This window comes from Leuciscus leuciscus (assembly GCF_965113295.1).
Source record: "Leuciscus leuciscus genome assembly, chromosome: 22".
NCBI classification, from domain to species: Eukaryota; Metazoa; Chordata; class Actinopteri; order Cypriniformes; family Leuciscidae; genus Leuciscus; species Leuciscus leuciscus.
The window spans coordinates 19701664-19725703 of record NC_138746.1 but is presented as its reverse complement, the minus strand read 5'-3'; the positions used below and the strand labels follow the sequence as shown (position 1 = coordinate 19725703).

Sequence of the window (24040 nt, the reverse complement as noted above, 5' to 3'; positions counted from 1 at the left end):
AACAGCTTGTGACAGGCTAGCTTTATTAAAGTGGGCTTTGAGCATGCGCTGAGAGACAGTAAACCTACTCTTACTGCCGGTCAGGGATCAATTCTGACTGCTGCTCCTCAAATTAACAAAACTCAATAGCCAAGAGAGAACACCCTGCAAGGCTGTGTAAGAGGGTTAAATGGATGGGTTTAATACTTTAATCAACTTTAATAGTTCACACTTTATTCAAAAGTAATCATTGGTTTGGAGAAAGACCTCTTCTTGTCTCTGATGTGTGCATATTCTAATGAGAATAATGTCAACTAAAGGGTGTGTGCATGGATTAAGTGCTCTGCCTTCCCATCCCATGGATCTGCTGATTTGCAACAACCCCTCTTTATTTCCTGTTGCAATTTTTTCATTCTCTCATTTCCCACTTCACTGATGTCTGATGAGGTTTACCAGGAGGTCCCCTATTGATCTCGCCAACAAATATGCTCAAGGCTTCATAGAGAACCAACATGGTAGCTACGCATGTCTCTGTAATTGTGTACATCTGAGTTTCTTGACTCTTTTATCTCTTTCATTTTACCCAGGAAGCCTTCTGTGCAGTGAAATCATCAAAAGCTTGTCTTTCCACGTAAGTCTTTTGGGTTTTAAGTCTCTGGTACAGGGTTGGGGCTCAGGAGTGTTGTGTGAAAACATGCAATAAGGCTGGGGAATGAACCATCACTGGTACAGTATATGAACTATTCAATTGCATAGCAGCACACAACACACAACACCTTTGCATGCGACCACATAGAAACACTAAAAAAAAACCATCAGAAAACCTAAACAGCTACATAGCAATGGCCTGGCAAACATCCACTACACCCTAGAATCGTTTTTTTTTTTTTTTAAACACTTTTTATCAAATGAAAGCAGCCATGGTGAAGCTCGGAGAATTATTTCAAAAACAAGTTAAAAAAAGTTAATTTTATAGGCATTTATTCTACTTTTGTGATATTCTTTTTGCATCTGGTGATTAGCTACATTCACACACACATACACACAAAAACTTTCTCCAGTCAAAGCATATTAAGCTTAACTATAACTCTAAGTCTTAAGAAAGATGCCAGATGTGAATTTGGCCACATGATATAATCCTGAGTCAACGGTTTTATTTCACTACAGATACAATGACTGGCTTGCCAAGGTTTCTGCAGCTGATCCTTAATCTGCTAACAGCAAAACTGAGGCCTCTTTCATTTTTCGCCATAATGAGAATTTTCAGCTTCTCTGTTTCCACCGGAGGAACATCCTTATAATTAGAATTTAATAACCTCCTCCCAGGATGTCAGTTAAACTCCTGTTCTTTTGAGCCTATCTTATTTACGATATAATAAGAAAAAAGGCTGCTAAGCTGCTCTCAGTTTTCATTTCTAATTCATTTTTGTTTTGTTTCGGAATCCAAAAATAATTGATTGGAATTTCTGTGCTAGTCTAAGACTCTAATCTAATTATTCCTGGGAATTAGCATAATTAAAGTATTACTTTAGATTTCACTTAACAACACCTTGAAAGAAAGGAAGGCTATACTGCATTTCTTTTAGCCGTACATTATGATTGCAATTATTTGCCATGATACCGCTAATAAAGAAATAATGAGTCATGCAGAAACATTTTGTACACCAAATGAACAATGCAATATGACCATGAAATGTGTATACAATTTTAAAACCCATGCAAAATGAAATTGGACAAGTCCTGGTTGTATTACAGTAATGATTTTTGCTTTATAACCAGGTGAAATAGAATCTGATAAATTTTGCTGTCTAGCCACTGAATTAACAGAATGGTGAACAAATAAATACTGAGACAGATACAGGTGATTATTCAGATATATGTATAATAAAGGACCAGGTAATATTAAACCCCTCTTAAGGATGTTGCACAGACATTAACAAATTAATCTCAGCTATTTATAAATAAGACCCATGGTGACATAATGTTGTCCTTCACACCTCTCTTAATTGCATTTGGTGGATGCAGGTCAGGTGTGAATGGCACCAGTGAGTACTGATTAAAACTCATTAGACTAACTAGGCCTCACTCTCTGGTTCAAGGGACACTATTGTGAGGACTTACCCCTCACAGAATGAACCTCAAATTGCCCGGTCAGGAACTTTGGCCTTTTTTGCCACATAATGTAATGCCCTTTGACCCAAAATGGCCACCTATTGTTAAATAAAGGAGGGTAAAAGGTGAGGGACACCATCCCAAACAACAAATGTGCTGATGCCGGTGAACGTGCGTTTCATTTACATTTATCGACAACAGATGCATCTCAGAAAGCAAAGCAAGTACAACAATAGACCACTGACTCATGATATATTAGATTGTATTCCGCTGTGGCGTCAGACAAGGGGAAGAAAGGGACAAACTCCACAGGGTATTTTCACAGATAATACTGCCATGCAGAAATCTGGTTGACATGGAATTGTGGCTGCAATCCCGGCGCTGGGCACGCTCCAAAAGAATTCTATTCATTCTGCGTAATAAAGCTTCATAATATTCCAACGGCAACACGTAGTTAAGCAAACCACAGATGTGGTCTCTTTCTATCACAAAGGATGGTCTGCTAATATTCTGTTTGGAATAAGAGGATAAACTACTCTTATTCTTGCAGTAAATTAAAAGTTAAAAGTAGGTCAGGCTATGGTTTGCGCTTTGTTATGCAACTCTTAATTTTCTTTCTTCTTTGTTCAGTCACTTTGTATGTGCAAAACAGAAAATGTGGGGGGGTTTAAATGTATTTTCCCTTTTATCCCTACTCCCAGGTGGTCAGTTAGCGCTAAGGCGAGCACAGGGCAGACATTATTAAAGTGATATTTTTTTTATTTTTTTTCACGTTGCGACTAATCAAGTTGAGGTAATTAGACCCGCACGCCTGTGTAGATTGACATGAAGATTAACGAGTATTTGTGCCACGCTTGAATGGAGGTGTGACATTCGCTGCTTGTTGTCTGAGCAGACCTGCGGAAGCGGGGTGTTATAATCCTGCAAGACTGTGAGCTACAGTAACTAAACACGGCTATAAACATGTTTTTCTCTTTCATGAAGCGCTCTTAAACACACTGGCCATGACCCCCTGCACAAAATAACCAAACAAAGACTCACATTATTCTCAAATAAACTACTGCGGCCTAGATCAAGAAGAGATTATAGGCAATACATGTCCCCTCTAGTTCAAAGCCCAGACAATCAGGCTTAATCAGATTCACACGGCCAGTTTATTGCTGGACTTTGTTTTGTCAGACTTGGGACTCAAAATAGGGAAGGGGTTTGAGTGCAGAGGGAATTACAGACAAGATGAATGATCCTGATAAGCATTTATGAAACATTTGTCTTCTTGTTGTTGCATGCTGAATGTTTCTAATCAGTGTGCTCAGCCTCTTAAACAACAGCGATAAAAGGACTTGTAAATCTTCAAGCCACGTTTTAAGTAAAAAAAAAAAAAAAAAAGCTGTAAAAAAATTTTTACGGTAAATTTAATGGCCATCTGCTCTCTGCTGGAGCGGACTTGGGTGTAATGTGCTTTTTGTGCGATCAAAGGGACCATCCGCATCATGGCGGTTTACCTTCAGAGATTTCAGCCACCTCCTACTGAGAGTTCACAGCCCTGCGTATTAAAAAACACTTTTACAACAGACGTAGCAAGTTAAGCCTTGCTGATTCATTTCACAACAATACAAACAAGAAAAATAAAGCTTTTTTTTTTTTTTTTTTTTTCATCTTGCAAGTGTTGTCTCCATTGACACATTTTATAGACTTTAAACAAATTTTATGTGTCCTTGGCCATTGAAGGTGTTAAGTTACAAAATGAGGGGAGGTGACCAGCCAACTACAAAGATAAGGAAATATTTTACTCAGTCATTGCTCTTATCTCATCTGGGCTCAGGTCATAAAATATTAACAACTGCAATGCAGTCAGGGTCCGTAAGCCCCCTTGCCTGAATCGATTTCAGCAAATAGCCTACCACGAGTAAGACAGCTTCATTAACACAAAACCAAGGGTTTGACATGCATAGGGTACAGTGCAAAATGAACAAAAACACACACTGAGAACAAAGAAAGTTCTCAAAGCCATGTTTACGTGCGAAAGTGTTTGTTAATATTACTTATTTACTCCATTTGCACAATTTCTTATTGTTTTTGTATGATTATCATTGCATGCATCTAAAAAGTAAGCACTTTCTAGCGTTAACATTAGAGAAATGTATTGTTTTTGTCATGCCAATGAAGCACACTAAACTGATAAATCAAGTGCAGTCCTACAATAAAAGCAGCACTACAAATCAATACAAAGCATATAGACACAGACACACTCACACAAACATCCATTCAAGGACTTCATATTTGATGTGATTTGTTGGACAAAATGCTTTTGAAGTCGATAAAGGTGATAAACCCACACCTGTGACCGGAAATTTTATATGAGGGGTGCTCAAAAGGGGGGCTTCAATTTAAAAATAAAATCCAAATATGTGTCCATGTACAACAGATCAATATCTAGAAGCATTTTATATTTCTTTTAATTAAAAAAACGATATATTTTTTAAAATATAAAATATATAAGTTTGTGCTAAACTAAAATATAACGCTCAATGCATTATAAAGCTTGACTTATATTTGATCAAATATTTAATTTAATTATATATGTATATCATTTATTTTATTATATATATTATATTTATTTCAGACAGACAGAAAGACAGATAGAAAGGCAGATTTATCTTTACTCTCACTGGTCACCTCCTTACCAGGGTCCTGCAGGATCACCTGAGAGCAAACAAACAATCGCTCACACAGACTCTCGGAGACTTCAAACTCCGTGCAGTGTAAATAGCTTCTCTGCAGTCTATCAGGGGGCACAGCTAAAGCCCTTTGAAGAGTGTTTCAGGGCCCCAAAAAAAAAAACATACCAGGGCACTTCAAACAACACTGAAGGGACAGCGGCAGTTGATCTCGCGCTTTCAAGGTTACAGAGCTGTGTAAACGTATACAAGTCCACACTACAAATACAGAGAGACACTTCGGTCACAGGAGTAGGACCACCGTGGCCGTACCGCCCACCTCATAAACACTGATCTACTCCTAAGCCTCTAGTCTCCAGCTGGGGTCTCTGGTCCACAGGGGCTCGCCGAGGACCCAGGTGTAAGTGCAGATTTCACACAGGCATGGTGGCCCACCTCTGGAGTTCATTTAGCCACATAGTAGGGATAAAAGCGAGATGCAGGGCCAAACCTGCCACAGCCCACCTCCTATTCACACAGCAGTGTGCAGAACCAGTATTTTTATAATGCAACAGCTTCCCTGTGCAATTCTGTTCACGGTAATCAACTGGGATAATAGTCACAATTCTTGTGTTTAATTTCACATTGTAACTAAAGACAAAATTTGCATTTTATGCAGAAAATGCCAATGCTTGAAAGGCAGCAAAATAACAGTGTCAAGGTAAACTTTGGCCTGGTTTCACAAACAGGGCTTAGATTAAGCCATGATTAGGCCTTAGTTAAATTTTTAGCATTTAAGTAGCTTTTACAAACATGCCTTGGAAGAAAACATTACTGGTGTGCATCTTGAGACAAAATAATAGCACTGACATATTTTAAGATATGTCAGTCAAAGTTACTTTTAGTTAGAACAGCCCAAACATACATTTTAGTCTGGGACTAGGCTTAAACCTTGACTGTAAAACCGGGGGTTGATATTATGGCTTAACCCTCTGAGGTCGAGAAACGCGCCGACGCGTTTTGCTGGATTTTTTTCACATAGCAGCAACATAAACTTAAATTACTCCGTCATTTATGGTTATACAGAAAAAAGAAATATAAAAAAAGAATCTGTGATATTTCTACTTTTGTATGTGTCCACTTACAATCAAATCAAAACATTGTGCTTTTGTAAAATAAAGAAAATAAACAGGGTGTGCGTTCTGCCTCTCCGTCGCGGTGAACTTTTTTTTCTTGAGCACGTCTATAAACTGAAACAAAACTCAGCGAATCCTTCTCACACATTTATGAGCCATACACCTTTATACACATTTAAGTGTGTACTTTTAAATGATCGGATTCAAACTGAAAACAAATATTCTCTGTTTAAGTAATTTGTATAAAACCAACAGGATGTCCAGTATCTCAAACGCTTGCTAATTATTTTTTAATTCGACACGCCCACTCGCGCAAAAGAGATTCACATGCAAATCTCCACATGGAACGCGAACGCCCTCGTTGCCTCAAACACAAAACACCAAAACACTTCACAAGTCTCTGCTTTTCGTCGAGTTTGGAAGACACGTCTGAGCTTACATTGGATTTACCCCCAGAAGAAGAAGAACGCGATTTGAAGACAAGAAAGATGTAAGGTAAGAAATTCTTACTTATTAGTTTATGGTATTGTTGCATAAACTTCACATTGCAGTTGAACTGTTGCTAGATATATGGTGAATATTATACTATTTAGACCCGTGTTTACTGTTAAATACTGTTTGTGGATATCTGCTCAAACATAGATATGTATAACCATAATGTTTAATATTTTGGAGCGCGATCGCGTTTGAATGTAGGCTATCATATTTTGGAGCGCGCTGTGGGTTTGAGTATCATATTTTGGAGCGCGATTGCGTTTGAAAGGAAAAATGCACCAAACATTAGGCTTTATGTTTTTACTATTATCTCATTTCATATCATCATAACGAATGGAAACATTTGAAGTAACATATGATTATCAATATATTTTTCTCTAGTGTTGTTGTTCTTGAAATCTTTTGGAAGATTTAATTTATTGTTATTATTATTTTATGCAGCACTGCGTAGCCTATGCCTACAAGGCCTATATTCATGTTCATTATATATTGTTGGAAACGTGTGTGTGTGTGTGTATTCTGTGAATTTTAAAAAGAAATTTTAACCAGAAAAATCTAAAATCTATTCCCAAAATCGTGCAGCCCTGTAGTTTCTCTTGATATCAGTATGTTCACAGTTTTTTTCTTTTTTTCTTTCTTTCAGGGACCAGATGCAACTGAGTCCTGCTGACTTCAACATTCACATGAGTCTCTGTACATGAACATGGTAAAGTGAAAATCAAACACCTTGGAAATGAAAGGTATGTTTTTAGGAATGGCACAAAGGTCTCTGTCTTTGGATCATTGTTTTCAATGTGCTCTTTTGTCATTTGTATTTTTGGATTGTGTTGTGTTGTAAATAAATCCAAACAATCTAAAAGCCATTCTTTTTTAAATCTCCTCATTCTTTGTGCAAGGTTGCTCTGAATGACAGGGCCTGATCGCTCCTAATAGGGCAGTTAGGGGAGTCTATTTGTCTTTCTCAGGTGTAAAAGCTTACATATTCATGAGATGATCACGCCCCTTCGCATATGGCTTTGTCACACAAAACACGTCTTAGAAATTTTAAATCAATATATTGTCTTATCTGAATGAGCAGTCAGGGTGATTTTCACATAGTTTTGGAGCAAATATTCTAGGCTATGTCATACAATTTTCAAAAGTCTTGTGAAGAAATAATCAGTATGGGTTTCATGGCCTTATTTCAGTGAGAATTTTTTTTTTGTATTTTCACAAACCACGCATAAATGTCATTATCTCAAAACTACAAACTTTTACATACATGCTGCTGATATATTATTGTAGCAGAGTTTGTGCTAAATACAGTGTAATTAGACTTTAGCCATGAAAATGTCACTAGTAACAGAAAAAAACACAAATGTCAGAGCATGTCAGACCACCTCCAGGGCCCAGAAAACAGCTCAGACCTCAGAGGGTTAAGCTGTGTGTAAATGAAAGGTTACATCAAAGCCCATTGATAGATAGCGGGCATCTTGTTTACTGTCTACTGTGTATAAGAATATGTGCAGTAAAGGAGCCAAAAAAAGGTTAAAGAGATGCAATAAAGAAGGCCAACCGAAATTCAGTATGCAAATATTGTGATTATTATCACAACTGAACACTTTCAGTTACTCCCATCAGGAAGACGTTGCAGGTCTGTCAGAACCCACACATCCTGATTCAAAGACAGCTTTTTCCCCACAGCCATCACAACTCTAAACACTCACTTACAGAAATAGGAACTTATCATGATGAATGATTATCTTGCCTGTTTTGCACTGCATTTGCACTTTCCAGCATTGGGATTTATTATTATTATTATTTATACTGCCTCTATGTGACCTGTCCTATTATGTGTATGTGTCGGTATGGTACATTTGAGAGTATAACTTGAGTGAGTGTATGAATGTATTCTTCTATACAACAGGAGTAGCACTTTAAATTTCATTGTGACAATGTTTTACAATGTTTATAATGACAAATAAATGATTCTGACCTTCTGACACCCTTAAATATTGTGCCAGATCACATCAATACAATTCAATGGAAGAGTTTCACATACCTAATGGGAGCAATCTTACACCACATAATCTTACATTTCGTAAATACAAACAAAAAAGCTAAATGTAGGCTCCCTTATCACTTAAAGTTAAATTAAGTCTATAACTTAAGCTATTCAAGCTCAATGATGGATTATTGACCAATGAAATTTCAGTCATTCATGATTACCAGATAAGATTTCTCATTACCATTTATCATAATATGACCATGATATGTTTTTGTTACCATTATGTTACTTTATATAGTTAGCACTCACAAAAAAAGCAATCTACCCAATGAAATATTACAGAGCTGAGCCTAACTTAATAATAGTCTGAAAGTCACAAATCACAAAGAGAAATGTCTGATCAGTACAGTACTGCCTATCAAGTACTATAATTAGATGCATGCCATTGGCATTTATTATTTCATAAACTGATTTTAAAAAAAGTATGATATTTTAAAGTATGTTATTTTTGATGGCCAATAAATGAGGAAAAACTGAAGGGGGCAGATGCACAGAAATTACCCAGAGGTTTGCCCGTTCATAGCTCAAAAACTTAATGGAGTTTAGTTACTCCATTAGAAAAATAGACCTTTAAAAAAAAAAATATATATATATAAATATAAATATATATATATATATATATATATATATATTTTTTTTTTTTATGATATGTCACACAATGCAATGTCACCAGGAATGGCACAGGTTAAAAAAAGGTACAAATACAGCAGTGCATGTCAACAATAAAAAATAAAAAAAGATGTAAAAATGTGTATCTCTACTCCATTATATGATTAAAGCTTATCAATGGATTTTCAAAAGGATGTAAAAAAAAAACTCATCTTATCTGGCATTAGAAGTGTCATTATTATTCACCTCATTAAGTACTTGCTCTACAAACACAAACTGCAGCAGCTGAAGGAACAGAGAACCTTGTCTTAATTAGCTCAAATTAATCTCATATTTCCCCTTTAAAACTGCTTTTTATTTCAAATTTTTTCTACTGAGAGAATCAAATAAATGGTCAGAAACTATTTTATTTTCTTAGCTACAGTATGACGAACATGAAGAGAAATTGTCTTCATTGTTTTCTTTGGCCATTGGGATCCAGACACCATTTGAAGGCCTTTAATGGTCTGAACGATAAGGTTCCTGGTGACTGACAAATTAAAACAGCCACTCTGGAAATGTAATGAATATAAATCTAATTTATGGAGAATATTTCAGTGAGCGTTCTCCCCATTTCTTTCTCCATTTCGCAGTTCACAGAGCGGACTGTTTACAGATACTGAGAGATAAGAGCCAATTAGGACTAAGAGGAGCAGATACTATTGTTGAAGAAAATGTCTCTTCTGCTAATATCTCTTCTTTGGCTCATAAATCCCATCACCTCCCAAAAATCCCTGTTTCCTCCTCCCGACTGGCCATCGCCGCTTCATTCCTCACAAAATCAGTTTCTCAGGCCTACTTTTCCCACCCTGAAGATAACATCTGCCACTGTTAGCTTCCCACTTCGCAATGTTATAATAATAACCAACTTCCTTAGTGCTTCTTTCCTGTGTATCTTGCTTTTCCTGCCTCCTCTTCTCACTTCCTCTTTATTCCATTATCATATTGCTCTCTTTCTAAACACCTGTACCTTTCATACTAGAGCTTCCAGGGTGTCTCAAGAGTCCTCCAATTACTCACAGTTGTGAAAGTAATTCAACAAGTCAAATATGAAAATGATTAAATTATATTTTCATTTATTTTTGAAAGAACTGTTCTATTAGGTATACACTGGCTCTTAGTTAAACAGTTTGTGCAGACTAAATCAGTATAATTACAGACTGATTGTTTATATGCAAGTTTAAGTATCATTTAAATAAATTATATTTTAATTAAAACATTTTATTAATCGGTCAGTAATTGTACTGGTTTCAGACACAAGCCAGAAGTGCACATGCTTCATTTCAAGAGGAAAATCACAAAGTAAATTATAACTACAGGGAGTTTATTCAGGTATGGATTTCTGAAAAAATATCTCCAGTAAATCGAGTCTTGACTTGTAAAACGATTTATTAAAAGAACCAGAAACTATACTAGTGTATTTGATCCGCTAAAAAGATCCAGATCAAAGAAATGTACACTTGTTTCACTCTAGTTTTCATGCACTATTAAAGAATCCGTTCATAAGAGACATTTATTCATGAATTGGTCTACACAGGTTGCATTGTATGCTTTTGATTCACTAAAATGAACTGGATCAGAAGAGTAATTTCTTTAGGAATTGGACTTCACTACTTGTACCGTATGTTTGTTTTTGTGCAAGTACTAGAATGAAGCATTTACTCACATTTATGTCAAGTCAAGTCACCTTTATTTATTTAGCGCTTTTTACAACACAAATTGTTTAAAAGCAGCTTTACAGTGATAACAGGAAAATAATGCAACACATTTTGTTTCGGCTGCACTGCACAGCAGATCTAGTAGAAAACCGTGTCATTGTCCAGCAAAAAGTAAGTTCAGTGCAGTTCATTTTTGTTGTAATTTTTTTATTAATTTAGTCCATTTATCTATTCAGCTGCTCTGGAGAAGAGAGGGATGTCATCGTCCAGCTCAGATTAGTTCTAATACAATGGTGTCAATGCAGGCAGATAAATAATATTGTGGAATATTAAGCGTCCCCAACTAAGCAAGCCAAAAGCCAAAGGGGAAAGTGGCATGGAACTAAAACTCCATCAGGTGACAGAATGGAGAAAAAAAAAAAATCTCGGGAGAACCCAGGCTCAGTCGGGGGGCCATTTCTCTTCTGGCCAACGAACAGTGTATGATTATGAGTCAGGCAGCATCACAGGTCAGAAGTCAGAATGGATCGGAACATTCAGAATATTTATCCAGTTCCATCTGGTTGAAGAAGTCATCACGGATACGGCCTGGATCCGGCTGACTACATCATGCATTGTGGTCGTGTCTAGGCACAAGTCCACCATCTTATCTGGATCCGGCCCGGATCCGGCTGACTACAGTAATCGTCGGGATAAACAGAGAGACTAATATCAGCGTAGATGCCATTCTTCTTATGATGTATAGAGTACATCGGGTGTTATAGGAAGTGTTCCCGGTTCAGGCTGACCTAGTTTATGCAGCCTAACAATCATTTAACTGATTTGAATAATCACACAACATAAATTTATAATTTATGTTGTGATAGACATTCTTTTTTTAACTCGTCACATTCAATTTGGAATGCAAATCTGGACTGCGGCACATTTACAACTTGAGTAAAATATGCTTTATTATGCTGTAATGCTATACAGTTAACCAGGAAGGCTTAGATTCGGGAAAAGAGTTGAGATTCTGTCATTTTACATACACAAAACACAGGAGTCCAGTCTCACTGTTTCTTCCTCAGTGTCACCTATTATCCCTGGGAGACCCACACAGACACTGGTGTAGGTGCACGTGTGTAAAATGTCGGCCCCAGACAGGAGGGCTGGCAGTACCGTGGGGTTAACGGCATGAATGAATTCATTCTGCCCTGTGGGAGCTGTCTCTGTTTTGCTTGAGTGACATTCTCTAGACAGATGCGGCATTCTCCAGGACAGCCTTCACCAGCTGAATATCCAGAAGGAAAGATGCTCTCTCTTGCTTCGGTAACAGAGGAGAGAGAGAGAGAGAGAGAGAGAGAGAGAGAGAGAGAGAGAGAGAGAGAGAGAGAGAGAGAGAGAGAGAGAGAGAGAGAGAGAGGAAAAAAGATGACAGCTTCTCTCTGGAGCTCCTCTTTTCTCCTCAGCTCCATCTCAGGGCAGAAACACGGCATTTGTTGGCGAGAGCACAACCTGACAGATAGCGCTAACTAGCACAGCCTCTTGAGACACATCGAAAGGCTGACAGTCAGTTACGGTCTGTCTAAAGGGCACGACTCCTGGTCTGTGTGTGCTTATTGGAGGTGCCAAGAGTGTCACCCACAACCCCCTTTCATTGCCCAGCACCCCCAAACCCCAATTTATCCTTCTGTATTTTATTGCTGATATCACACACAAACAGACAAATATAACAGATGCTTTTTAAAAAATTAATAAAATAAAAACGTATTTAGAGAAAAGACGTACTTTTACCATGATCTGTGTAAATACCAAGGGTCTTGGAATATATTTCTTCATGGGCCTTTGTTCTAGGAAGCTAGGAACTTTTTCAGACCATTTTGACATCTGTGAAAGTACAAAGGCTGTAATTATGACAGAAGAATGGACATTTTGACTTGAAACACTATTGTGATGTTGTGTGTCCATGTGAACCTACGTACATGCACACAGATACATGCAAACAATGTTTCACGCTCGCAACTAATTGCTTCCTATGGATGCTGGCATTTTACAAGACTGGGGTTGTGGAAAGCTAATGTTTTCTTTTGTACTGCCGTCATTAAGAGCGTCCAAATACATGCCTTCAGTGATCCCAGCCTCCCTATGTGGATAATGTGGTCTGCTTCACACTTCACTTGAGAATTTTCTTTAGTAAATTCCATTTCAAATTGAATTATTTTGTAGTAATTACTAAAACCTTCTGAGTCTGTTGACTTTAGAGAAAGTATCCTCCTTCATACTCCATAGCTATGTGGCTAACTCTAGCCCATTAAAAGCTAATAGTACTGAACCTAATTGTTTTTGTCCCAAATCTATTTAATCCCATGCTTGAGTTAATGCTTTGTGCACCAGAAGAGCTAATGCTCATCTTGGTGATAAAGATCACATAAATGCTCTGTGAGTATATGGGCACATCAGATTGGCCTTATCTATTAGCCACCAGCAGGTGATTATCTTCTGATTATAGTGTGTCTTCATTCCAGGTGAACATGCATTCAAATAAATAATAATGATAACGAATTAAAGTTTCTTTGATGGCCTGTACACAAGGGTTTAATTGCAAATAAACCTCTATGGCCAGGCATACATACTAAGTGAAAGTTCAACAAAAGAGCACCCAAAATGCTATTATTATGAATCCACATTTAAAGAACCATATCAAGGTGATATTAATTTGACCCCTTCCCACACATATTGACCCCTCTGTCATACCCTTCTTTAAAAAAATAAACACCCTTATATCACCACTTGGCTAAATACATCAAAACTCTTTTTCTCATACAATTTTACTGAAACATCACTGAAAAACACTTCTTTCTGGAGTGATGGAAAAAGGCCCAATCGAATTGAATTATTTTACTTTGTCCATTTACTGTGTTAAAAGCAGCCACTGATTTGAAAGATCAATCCAGCTTTAAAGGGATCGTGGGTGACTTGAATGCTAGGTCTGTAAAGTGGCCTGTTGGTGAGACTATGGTGTTCTTGTGGGGACTGTTCCTCGTTGCTCCTAAAACTGTCAGGATGAATTTTGTCCACAGCCTAGGGCTAAAGGATGCAAAAACTGACCAATGAGTAAACTGACAGGACGACTCATCATCCAAACAAGTATGACTCCCAGTGGGCAAAGCCAGCGAGGCTCAGCGACCGCAGCACCAAACACGAGGGGTTTCCAGACGCAAATGCAAAGTGACATTCCGAAAGGGAATGTTCGGCTTTGTCTGAAATCTCAGCGATTGACCCAGAATAATGCGTAAGGGGAGGGAGGACGTCCTCACTCCTGCGCTTGACTTTTCTGATGCGTCACTGAGGAGCGATGATCACAACTTTTTTTCGACCAGTTTCTCAAAACATATTTGATGACATGGTAAAACACCTATCTATGAGTCACAATTTGAAAGCCTTTGAAACCTGTTACCTGGAGTCATGAGGTCATATCTCTTCCTCAAATAATATGTTTTCATGGGTCACACAGAAGGTAGATACTCCCTCAAGGATATTTTTCTCCACAAGCATAGAGATAAAATTATAGATAGCTATGACAGTTTTTTTTTTTTTTTTTTTTTTTTTTGGTGTGCTGGAAGTTTCAGGTGTCTAATAACAGAGCAAATAACAGATTTACACATTTGAAACGCAAACACATACACACACCAGCACTGAAAGAGTGCGTAACAAAAATGCAAACATAAGAAATCACAAAAAAAAAAAAAAAAAAAAAAAAAAATGTATATACTGTTGGTGTATATCAAACAAATGACTCAGTCTTTCCAAAAACATCATTACTTGGATCATGATTTCCTGGGATCATGACTGTTTACTGAGAATGTGTGAAGGGAAAACCATTTACAAGCCCCAACAGGGTTATTCCCATGGGAATGAAGGGCTCCAGTGAAGTAGTTTGTTCAGGTGTTTACTGGAAGATGTAAGCTGCACGGGAATGTCAGAGTGTCTGTTTACATTTACTCTAAAAAGATAAATACTGCACATCCACAACTGTTGGATCGTGCAATCCAAAAGAAAACTGCACCTGTAACTAGTAAACAGTGAGGATTTCAATAATTTATCCTTTTTTTTTTTTCTTTTTTTTTTTCACTAAATGAAAGGGTTCAGGAGTTATGCATTTAGGTGTGCAGACAGTAATTTGCTGGTAAAAGTTAAAACGCTTTCCTGGCATCGTGCACACAGGCAGAGCCCAAGCGATGCCATTGACTAACTAATGGCATGGTTGCCGATGGGGATGGGATGACAGTGGGGAGATTTATGTGTGGAGACACGGATGAATGATTCATCATTTCTAGGGAACAGTGATTCGAACACTGAGCTCAGCATGGACGGCAGAATCCACACACTTTAACCGAGATGTGACAGTAGACCTGCCACCTTGTCCCGACACCTGCATTAATATGTCCTTTATGAAGCTTTTGGTGGGGTGGGGAGTAACTGCCTTGGAATATTTTGCTAATACTGTCATTTATTTGTTCATCTTTATATATGTATATTTATTGGTATTTGCTAAGGTATTTCTTATATTTGCCAATTAATGTATCCAGCATTGTTGCCGAAAACCCTAACATTATAGGAGGAACATGAGCCATTTCAAGGAACTAGAATATCTGAAAATATGACTTGAGGGTGGCCCATTTAACCTAGCAAGTATCAATAAGACCCTAGCGACTACATAACGAATAGGAAAAAGAAAAGAAAAAAACACTCAGAAAACCATTACAATTACACAGTATGAACACTCTAGCAACGGCCCACAACAACCTAACATTATGACAGTGACATTTACATGGACAAGCACATTAATGTTTTCATCAAATGTAAAATAGTAATAGTAGTAATAATAGTAATAATAGTAATAATAATAAATATACAGTATATGTGTTTTATTTAGAATTTTCAACATTTATTTTTGGGCCAAATTAATATATAAATGTTATACATGTGTAAATATTAATACTAATATTATACATACCATTTTATTACATTCTTAGAGATCTCCAAGACACCATAACACATCAGCACATCTAAATATAGAGCTCAATAAAGTAGCCCAAAAACTAATGGTGTGATCATTTTCTATCAATTAGTCCATCCATCACTACTGATTGGGCCAGAGTGCGAGAGCAGAGTCTATTTCAGGAACGTTCCTAAAAAAAAAACATGTGAACAAGTATTCAGTGAGGGATTATGGGTGAAAGTACACCATCCAAAAGAATACACATTCATGTGCTTGTGTAACAAGCATCTCTATCAAAGAGTAAAATGACCTTGTTGAGATCCATTAGATCCACATGCTGCCGTTCGCCTTTCGTCCCAACTCTAACCAAAACATCCTCCACATGTGGCTGTCAAAAGGACGGGTTTTGCATCATTTCAGGCTTTAATTTGAGCATGGATGTGGTCGTAGCTAAAGTGGCAGGTGTGATGCTTTTGTTCCAGTGCCTGTGAGCTCAACAGCAGGTGCACGGATGAAACCGTTTTAAGCACTGATGATGTATTAGCTACCAAGCAATGCTGAGGTAACCTAAAGATGAAGTCTGATTCATGATGTTCTGTATTAATAGCAAAGATGAAAGGATGGGTGAAATGTGCAAGGAGAGAGACAGTCGGTCTCACCCCTACAAACTGGAAAACCCAAGGCTGGTTGCATTCAGCACCAGATCAAAACATTTAAAGGACAGCTTTTGCAAATGTGTACAATCTAAACTGCCCTTTGAAAATGATATTCATGCTGAGAGAGACTGAGAAATGGTTGGAAGGATGGAGGATTTGAGACAGAGTATGTGAGTGGAGTGAAATGACAGACATTCCTCTCCTCCCAACGTTTCTTAAAGCATTCTCAATACAATAGGTCCAAATCCACTCCGGGTCTTCTATTTAACGCTTAGGTGAGAAGTTATCTTGAACAAAAATGAATCATTATCTCATGAAAAAAAATGATCATTATCCATTTTTAGATATGTCCATATGCAAAACGGGCACATCCTCAACACGTCTATTTGAATTTTAGAAATGGTCAACCCAGTAGTGAATAGGTTGCACAACTGGGGTTTTGGCCAAATAATTATTTTGAAATCCAACTAAAGCAAACCCTTTAGTTGTGATCATATTGTAAAAATATAATCTTTGAAATGAAGCTGAATGTACAGCTGGTATAGGCTCCGTGGAGATAAGTGATGAAACAATAACAACATGTGTTGAATGTGACCAAAATAGAAGCTCTGTACAGTATGTGTCTTGCAGCCAATTTGTGAAACGTACTGTACACACATCCAATCCACACACATGAATTCACATACTAAAAGAATATGCAAATCCCAACATGGCACTTGTGCAAACCTTCAGGTATCAATAGGCTCCTTTAAGTGTGAAAAAGCAATTTAAAAAGCTATCCAATGGTTGTGTTCTGTCAATGGAGTCACTTTCACTCCCTCAAAAAAAAATAAAACCCATAATGCCTGCAGGGTAACGGATGTTGCTGGCAACACACACAGTCTTAATTGCTTTTTGCAAGGTCAAGCGACCTACTACTCCACAGCTCAGAATAAGGAGACATAATTCAAGTATGAAACATGACATGTTCAAATTCCAGCAAGGAGAATCTGGAACTTCACTGGACCACATTACGGTCATACGCACATTTGAAAATAATGAGATAAATAGACTTGAATGGACAATTTTTTTTTAAATGTACAGTCTTAAATGACATTTTCAAATTATATAATGTTTCATTCATATATGGAAATTGTACATTCCACATGATTTACTTTTAAAATTTCCTGTGCCAAAACAATTATGTTAAATTAAAAATTAAGAACTATACAATGTGGAACAGCAGTAAAACAGTGCTAATTTTGGAAAACTCTTGAGTGGAATTATAGCAGGGTGATTAAAGAAGGCTTTGAACAGGAAGGGTAACTGCTCTCGTGGTTCCATCACAGAAAGCCACAAAATCACTTTCCAGAACATTCTCATTCACAGTTCCATGCTGGTGGAACGCTCTCCCCACCCTCATCCGGAATGCAGAATCCCTGACAACATTCAAAAGACAGCTGAAAACCAATCTCTTCCGTGAGCACTTAACCTTATAGAAAAAAAAAAAAAAAAAAAAAAAAAAAAAAAAAAAAGTTTTCCTTTCCCTTTGTAACATCACTTATCAGGCTTATGCTACTCTGAATAATACCTGAACTTCGTACTTTGAGCACTTCTTGCGTTGTTGTTGCTTTTGCCTCTTTATGATGACTCGCTGAATTTTGTCCTAATCTGTAAGTCGCTTTGGAGAAAGGCGTCTGCTAAATGACTAAATGTAAAAATGTAAATGTAAATGCTCTCACTTCTACTCCACTCAGATACTCTGGTCTCGCACAAACTTACTAAGACGAAACATCACCTAAAATGCTGTGATTTGTCTGGGTGATCTAATTTAAACCTCAGTGCTAAACAGGCAAAATCATTTTAATCAGAATGTAAACGAGCCAATATCCCCTCTGAATGAAGATATCAAAGTTCTATCAGATACAGAAGATTAGTAGGAAAGTAAAAAGCAAACTCATGTTCTACACCAACAACCAGACTGATAGACATCAGGACTTATTTACATCAGACGTAGCCCATCATCATCAGGACTCCATCAACATCCAGCAAACTAAACAACCCCAAACAGTTTACATAACCAGTTGCATCTCTAAACTGCCTCATTTACTAGAAAGCAAATATCAAAATATTGCAATCATTTACGAAGTCAAACAAATGTATTTATTAACTGTGATTACAAAATGTAAGCTAGAAATTATAGTAGCTATAAAGTATCATTACATTCAACCTAATAATTGTTATTACTGAGATTGTTTAGATTAAGGAGAAATACAAGATTTAAACATGTCTATTCAAAACAAAGTGTAGCTAAAGTGGCAACTAAAGAACGTGCCTTGCTGACCACACCAATTTTATTTTTGATTGAGTTTGTTGTGTGTTGCATTTGTGGCTCAAGAACAGGAAATCACTCAACCACAGCAATGAAACCCTGTGAGAGTCAAAAACTGGAAGGAATGCTAGTACGCTAAAGCTTTAACCGGCAAAACAGTTTACAAGTACAATTAAATGACTGTGACCTTTTGCCCCACCCAGAGTTCAAAGCCCGATGCAGTAGAAACTTTCCCTTCTATTTACATTAAAGAGTCAGCTTTTCTGCCAGATCTCAGGTCATTAGAAAGCAAAACAAGAAAACCTTCAAGAGATAAAATGAAGCCTGTGTCTGTCTTTCTTAAGAGTAGCAAGTAAGAAGAACTCGTCACAGATGGAGGTCCTCACCTCGATAAACGATAAGCGGTAGAAAAGGGGGAGAAAAGAAAACACGTTTGTGTATCTGCCGCCCCACTGCTGATATTGTAGGGTCAAGAGATAAAGCCACCCAGGACATTCACGAGTGAGAAAGAAATGAAGAGCTTTGTCTCGAGTGAAATAGGAGAGACCGTTAAAAAAGGGGGGAGGGGAGAGGGAGAAAAGTCACCTTAGATTGAAGTCTCAAAGTATGGGTGTAACGATTCACTCCTTTCCTCGATGCATCAGAACTGTGTCGATGATATGCATGGCAAAATATGTATGTATAAAGAGAACAAAGAGGGCTTTTCTTACTATGGGTAAGTTCATGGGTACTGTACTATGGGTAATTGATGCATCAATTACAAATCCTGACGATGCATATCATAGAGACTACCCTAGAATATCATGCACTTTCCCAACTAATCCTAAACTAACTTTTCTTCACGGAATAGACTTCTAGGGAAGTCTCTCCTCAGAAACACTGTATACCTGGAACACTTTAATAAGGTTGTGTAGCCATTAACACTATCCAACACAATAATAAACATGAACTAACAATACTTTTAAAGCCTTTTAAAATTTTGGCTTATACATTTGGTTACACTTTATTTTAAGGTGTCATTGTTACAGTGTAATTATTTATTTAATTACGGAGTAATATTAATCAACTACATACTTACTATAGGGAGAGGGTAGGATTAGGATTTGGTTGAGGGTTAGTTGCATGTAATTATGCATAATTTACTGTTATTGCTATGGTAAGTCCATGTAACATATGTAACATAAGGACACTGTAAAATGAAGTGTTACCGTAAATTTGTACAAATATTAAAATAAAATTATGTACAACTAACATTAAGAACTAACATTAACAACGGACAAAAGGTTTTGTTTGTTTTTTGCCCCACTCTCTGATCCCCTAAAGGCCATTGTGAAATACGCACACTGACTAAGACACATTGGAGGAAGCATTTAAATAATCCTCTGAATGCATATTAAAAAATGCAGCATCGAATCATTAATCGAATTGCATAGAATTTTTCTGTGAATCGTATCGGTCTGAATTAGCAAAAATCGTTCTTGAATCGAAAACTTATGAATCGTGAATCGAATCGATTCGCTGTCCAACAAAAGATTCACAGCCCTCTCAAAGATAAAGGCCAAAGATCGCTTTTCAGAAGGAAAATACATTTGCATATGTCTGCCTCTACAGCAAGACATTGAAGAATGGTTTAACATAATCGCACCATAGGCCCAGCTGAACGGCTGACACCTGTCTACACGAAATGTAGTCACATCAAAAACAAATAGAACCCATAATAATTACAGATCCTGTCCATACTGGATACAATATAAAGATGCCTATTCAATTTCTGACAAAACTTGAGTATTGAGTACCAACAACAGGACAAATGGAAGAGTAAAAGAACGTGTCCTGTTTAAACAGCTCGTTTGCATCTCTATGCAGACTTTAAAAGGACCCCAGTGTCAGGAAGTAGAGGATAGTTTATTTTTAATGGCATCCCATATTGCATTACAGATGTATATGTTTTTTTGGAATATTTGACTCCAGATTGTTTTGTAAACGAGACACAGTAATGGGGAGTTCACTAAGAAACTTTTGTTGAAAGATAAAGTAGCCAACTGCACTGAATCTGACAGCAGCTACATCGCAAATCATAAGTAAACAATTTCTCAATAGTTTGTCTGTAAATGACAGTTTAATATGGATAATGTGTTCAAAACACTTGTGCAATAGCAAAGGGATGTTGATACTTGTTTCCTATGCAATGACATTAGCCAATCATAACAGTGGCAATCCCAAACTAGTGTAACTACTTCCCCCTGTTTTCAGAGTTTAACATGTGTTTTCTTATGCTGTCAATCTTGGATTAGCATTTTCATTTCTTTTTTGACACTATACCAAATGTCTTATAGTTATGGGTTAATTGGTTTTCTAGCACTCACATCTGGAGATGGCAATTAGAGGAGACAATACTCTTGATATGGGCTTTGATTAAACTCCCTTCTGTGCTGAACAAGACAATGAGCTCCTTTTTTTTATCAGGGATGCAAGTTTTGTTTGCAGGCTGGCATGTTTGGGGAAAAAACAACTCCAGATGCAATGCTAACAGGCATATTTCCTTTCACAGATCTTTTTCAGGTACAAAAATATTCCCACAGAGTGTTACATCAGCCTTCGTTCACCTGCCACTGCTGATGAACATCCTCTAATAGTCTCCCTGACACACACGCACGCACACACACCAATATCAAAAGCCAATTACGGCAAAATAATGAAGAAACCAAATTGCCCTCAAGACGTTTCGCATCGTGACAAATCAATAAAAGGACCATGATGACATACAACGAGGTGCCAATAAAGCACAGAGCCGCAGAAGCATTTGACTACCAGACGTGGGGGTCACACTGATTCACTGACAAGTGCTGTGGTAAGTAGTTTTGTCACAGACGTGTGACCTCTAACCTTAATCAGGCTTCTTTTTTTCTTTTTTTGCCACTTCTCCAATCAGGGAAATCGGTCACAGTGGCTGATAAGGGTCTATTCTGGAGCTATTATGAAGAAAGACGGGGGTTTGTGGGCTTTTAGTACACATCAGATAACATAAGAACCACACTAAGGAGAGTGTGATGTGAGACGGATAGTGTATCACGAGTGGTAATCGCTTCCTCACGAGGGACCCAATCAAGCGCGGTCGGCTCCCGAGTTGTGGCAGGGGAGAGGGACCCTCCCTGACACAGTGGCACAGATGGATAAACAATGGATAGTGCGAATGGGGGCACACGACTGACCTACATTCATTATCTGGGGACTAAACGGATTTCTCTGTAAAAGTGTAGTGTATCAAAATTCCAGATGTAATTGGGTTGATTCATGACCCCACACCCCTGACACTTCTCTACCCCTTCTGCCATGTCTCGTGCTTTGTGTGTAATTACTTCAATCATGTCAAAGTGTGTGCAGAAATGTTTCCAAATGAGGGCCTGGGTAGTGTTGCGCCATCAACCGCCCACATGGGCAACCCCAGACATGGTTGGACACCTCAGACTCCATCTGCCAGTGGACGGCGATATGTTTTCAGCTGTAGAATCCATGGAGAAACCACCTAACATCTCAAAATGATGTCACAATGAAAACGTAGTAAGATAAGACACTTACCTCCTCCACCACCGAGCAGAGAAGAGTTTGCTGTAGAGGAAACAAAAGAGAGAAAAACAACATGAGTGTCTGAATTAAAGAATGCATTCAAAAGAAGCACTTCAGCTCAAAGCAGAGCACACTATCATTCAGATAAGAGCCAACAGAGATGTAGAACCTGAAGGTCAAGAACACTGGTCATAGCCAGAAGTTTGCACTCAAAAGAGGTTTGAGGCAACAGTAAACTGGCAGACATACTGCAGAATGCTATGATTACACTTCTAAATGAACGCCATTGAGTGCTAAACGCCTAAGCTGTGTGTTTTCTGTCAGAGCAGAGTGGGCTACATGTAGAGCTGCTGCGGTGAGTTTAAGCAGAAGCGACGGGGGCCCGTGTGTTTCTTTGATGCCATGTTTCTGATCTCAGATAGTGCAGTGGGCGGCCCGAGGTCGAGGCCTGTCTAAGAAATCTCTCCTGCCGCCCGGATAAGAGTGCTAAAAACAGACGGAGTAAAACTATATTCCACTCCTCTTTACTATGTTTAATGTGTGGCTGATTGTTCTATTTGAGTGTGGCACCACAACCCACAGTTACACCCTTTCTCTGCTAAGTGGTAAGCTAACAAGTGGTTTCATTAGAGAAAAAAAGAGGGGTAACTGAAACAAAATACAAAATTAGTCCAATTATTAAAATGCTTTTTCTTAAAGTTTGAAAAAGTAAAAGACACTAAATCTATAGCTACCCAAAGTCACACACACATACATATGATATATGGGCATGGGCGTGTGTGCGTGTGTGCGTGTGTGCTTGTTTTTTCTTACATTTATACATACATACACACCCATTTAATCTATATATATTTTATATAATTTTCAATGCAAACAAATGTTAATTATATATCAAATATCTGCACTGTTCAGAAAGAATGCTAAGATATACATCAGCATTTTAACAGCATAGAAAGGTCCTAACAGTGCGACTGTGTGCTTCTGTCTGAGCTTTCCCAACAACGACAGCACGGAATTTTCATATCCCAGTGGCGTACGCTGAGAAAGTTGAGAATAATGACCCACGAGGGCCATTTTATTTTTACTTTCTTAAATGTTTCTTTCCCTTTGTAAAGCAAGTCTCTCTGTGGGATTCTTTTGATCTCTCTTCCCCTCGCTCCTGCTCTTTTTCTTAGAGAATACACGTCTAGGTAAGCATGAAAAAAACCTGCTACCTCCACTGAGATCAACAACAAGACTAACCCCTCAGCAACTGATATCAAGGGAGACATTAAAACCTTCAAAATGGATGGGGACTTTTCCTTAATCTCTTATCATAAGACGGCGGGAGAACAAATGGAGAACAATGCAGGAGAACAAATGGAGAACAGCTGCTGTATAGAAGTAAAAGAGAAAACGTATGCACTTTCAGAAGAATATCCCAGTGCTGCTGTGCTGTGGAACTGGCTACTCGCAGTATGATCCAAAAAGTGACGAGGTCCAAACAAGCCACAGTCAAAATCTAAACAGCAATCCACAGCAGAAGAAAAATCACACCATATTGCAGTTTGATAAAGGTATTAAATCATAAAACATATTAGCTCACTGTCTTTTTGTTCTACATTTAATCAATCAGATACAATTAGAAAATAGTCATGGCTAAAAGTAGTAATCAACTGATATGGTCATATTAATCAAAATGTGAATAAATGTATATACCAGGGTTTCTCAAACTCGGTCCTGGAGGGCCACTGTCCTGCACAGTTTAGCTCCAACCCTGATCAAACACAGCAAAACCTGAGCAAGCTAATCGA

At 37.8% G+C, this 24040-nt stretch overlaps 1 protein-coding gene across 2 annotated transcripts in view; it reads right to left on the bottom strand.

Moving 5' to 3' along the window:
• Nucleotides 1-24040, bottom strand: part of macrod2 (mono-ADP ribosylhydrolase 2) — a 571390-nt gene that overhangs the window by 397987 nt on the left and 149363 nt on the right. For both annotated transcript variants that reach the window (XM_082154293.1, XM_082154292.1), the window contains exon 4: nt 22260-22289. In XM_082154293.1, coding sequence (XP_082010419.1) covers nt 22260-22289 — 30 coding nt within the window. The remainder of the gene's footprint in view (nt 1-22259; nt 22290-24040) is intronic.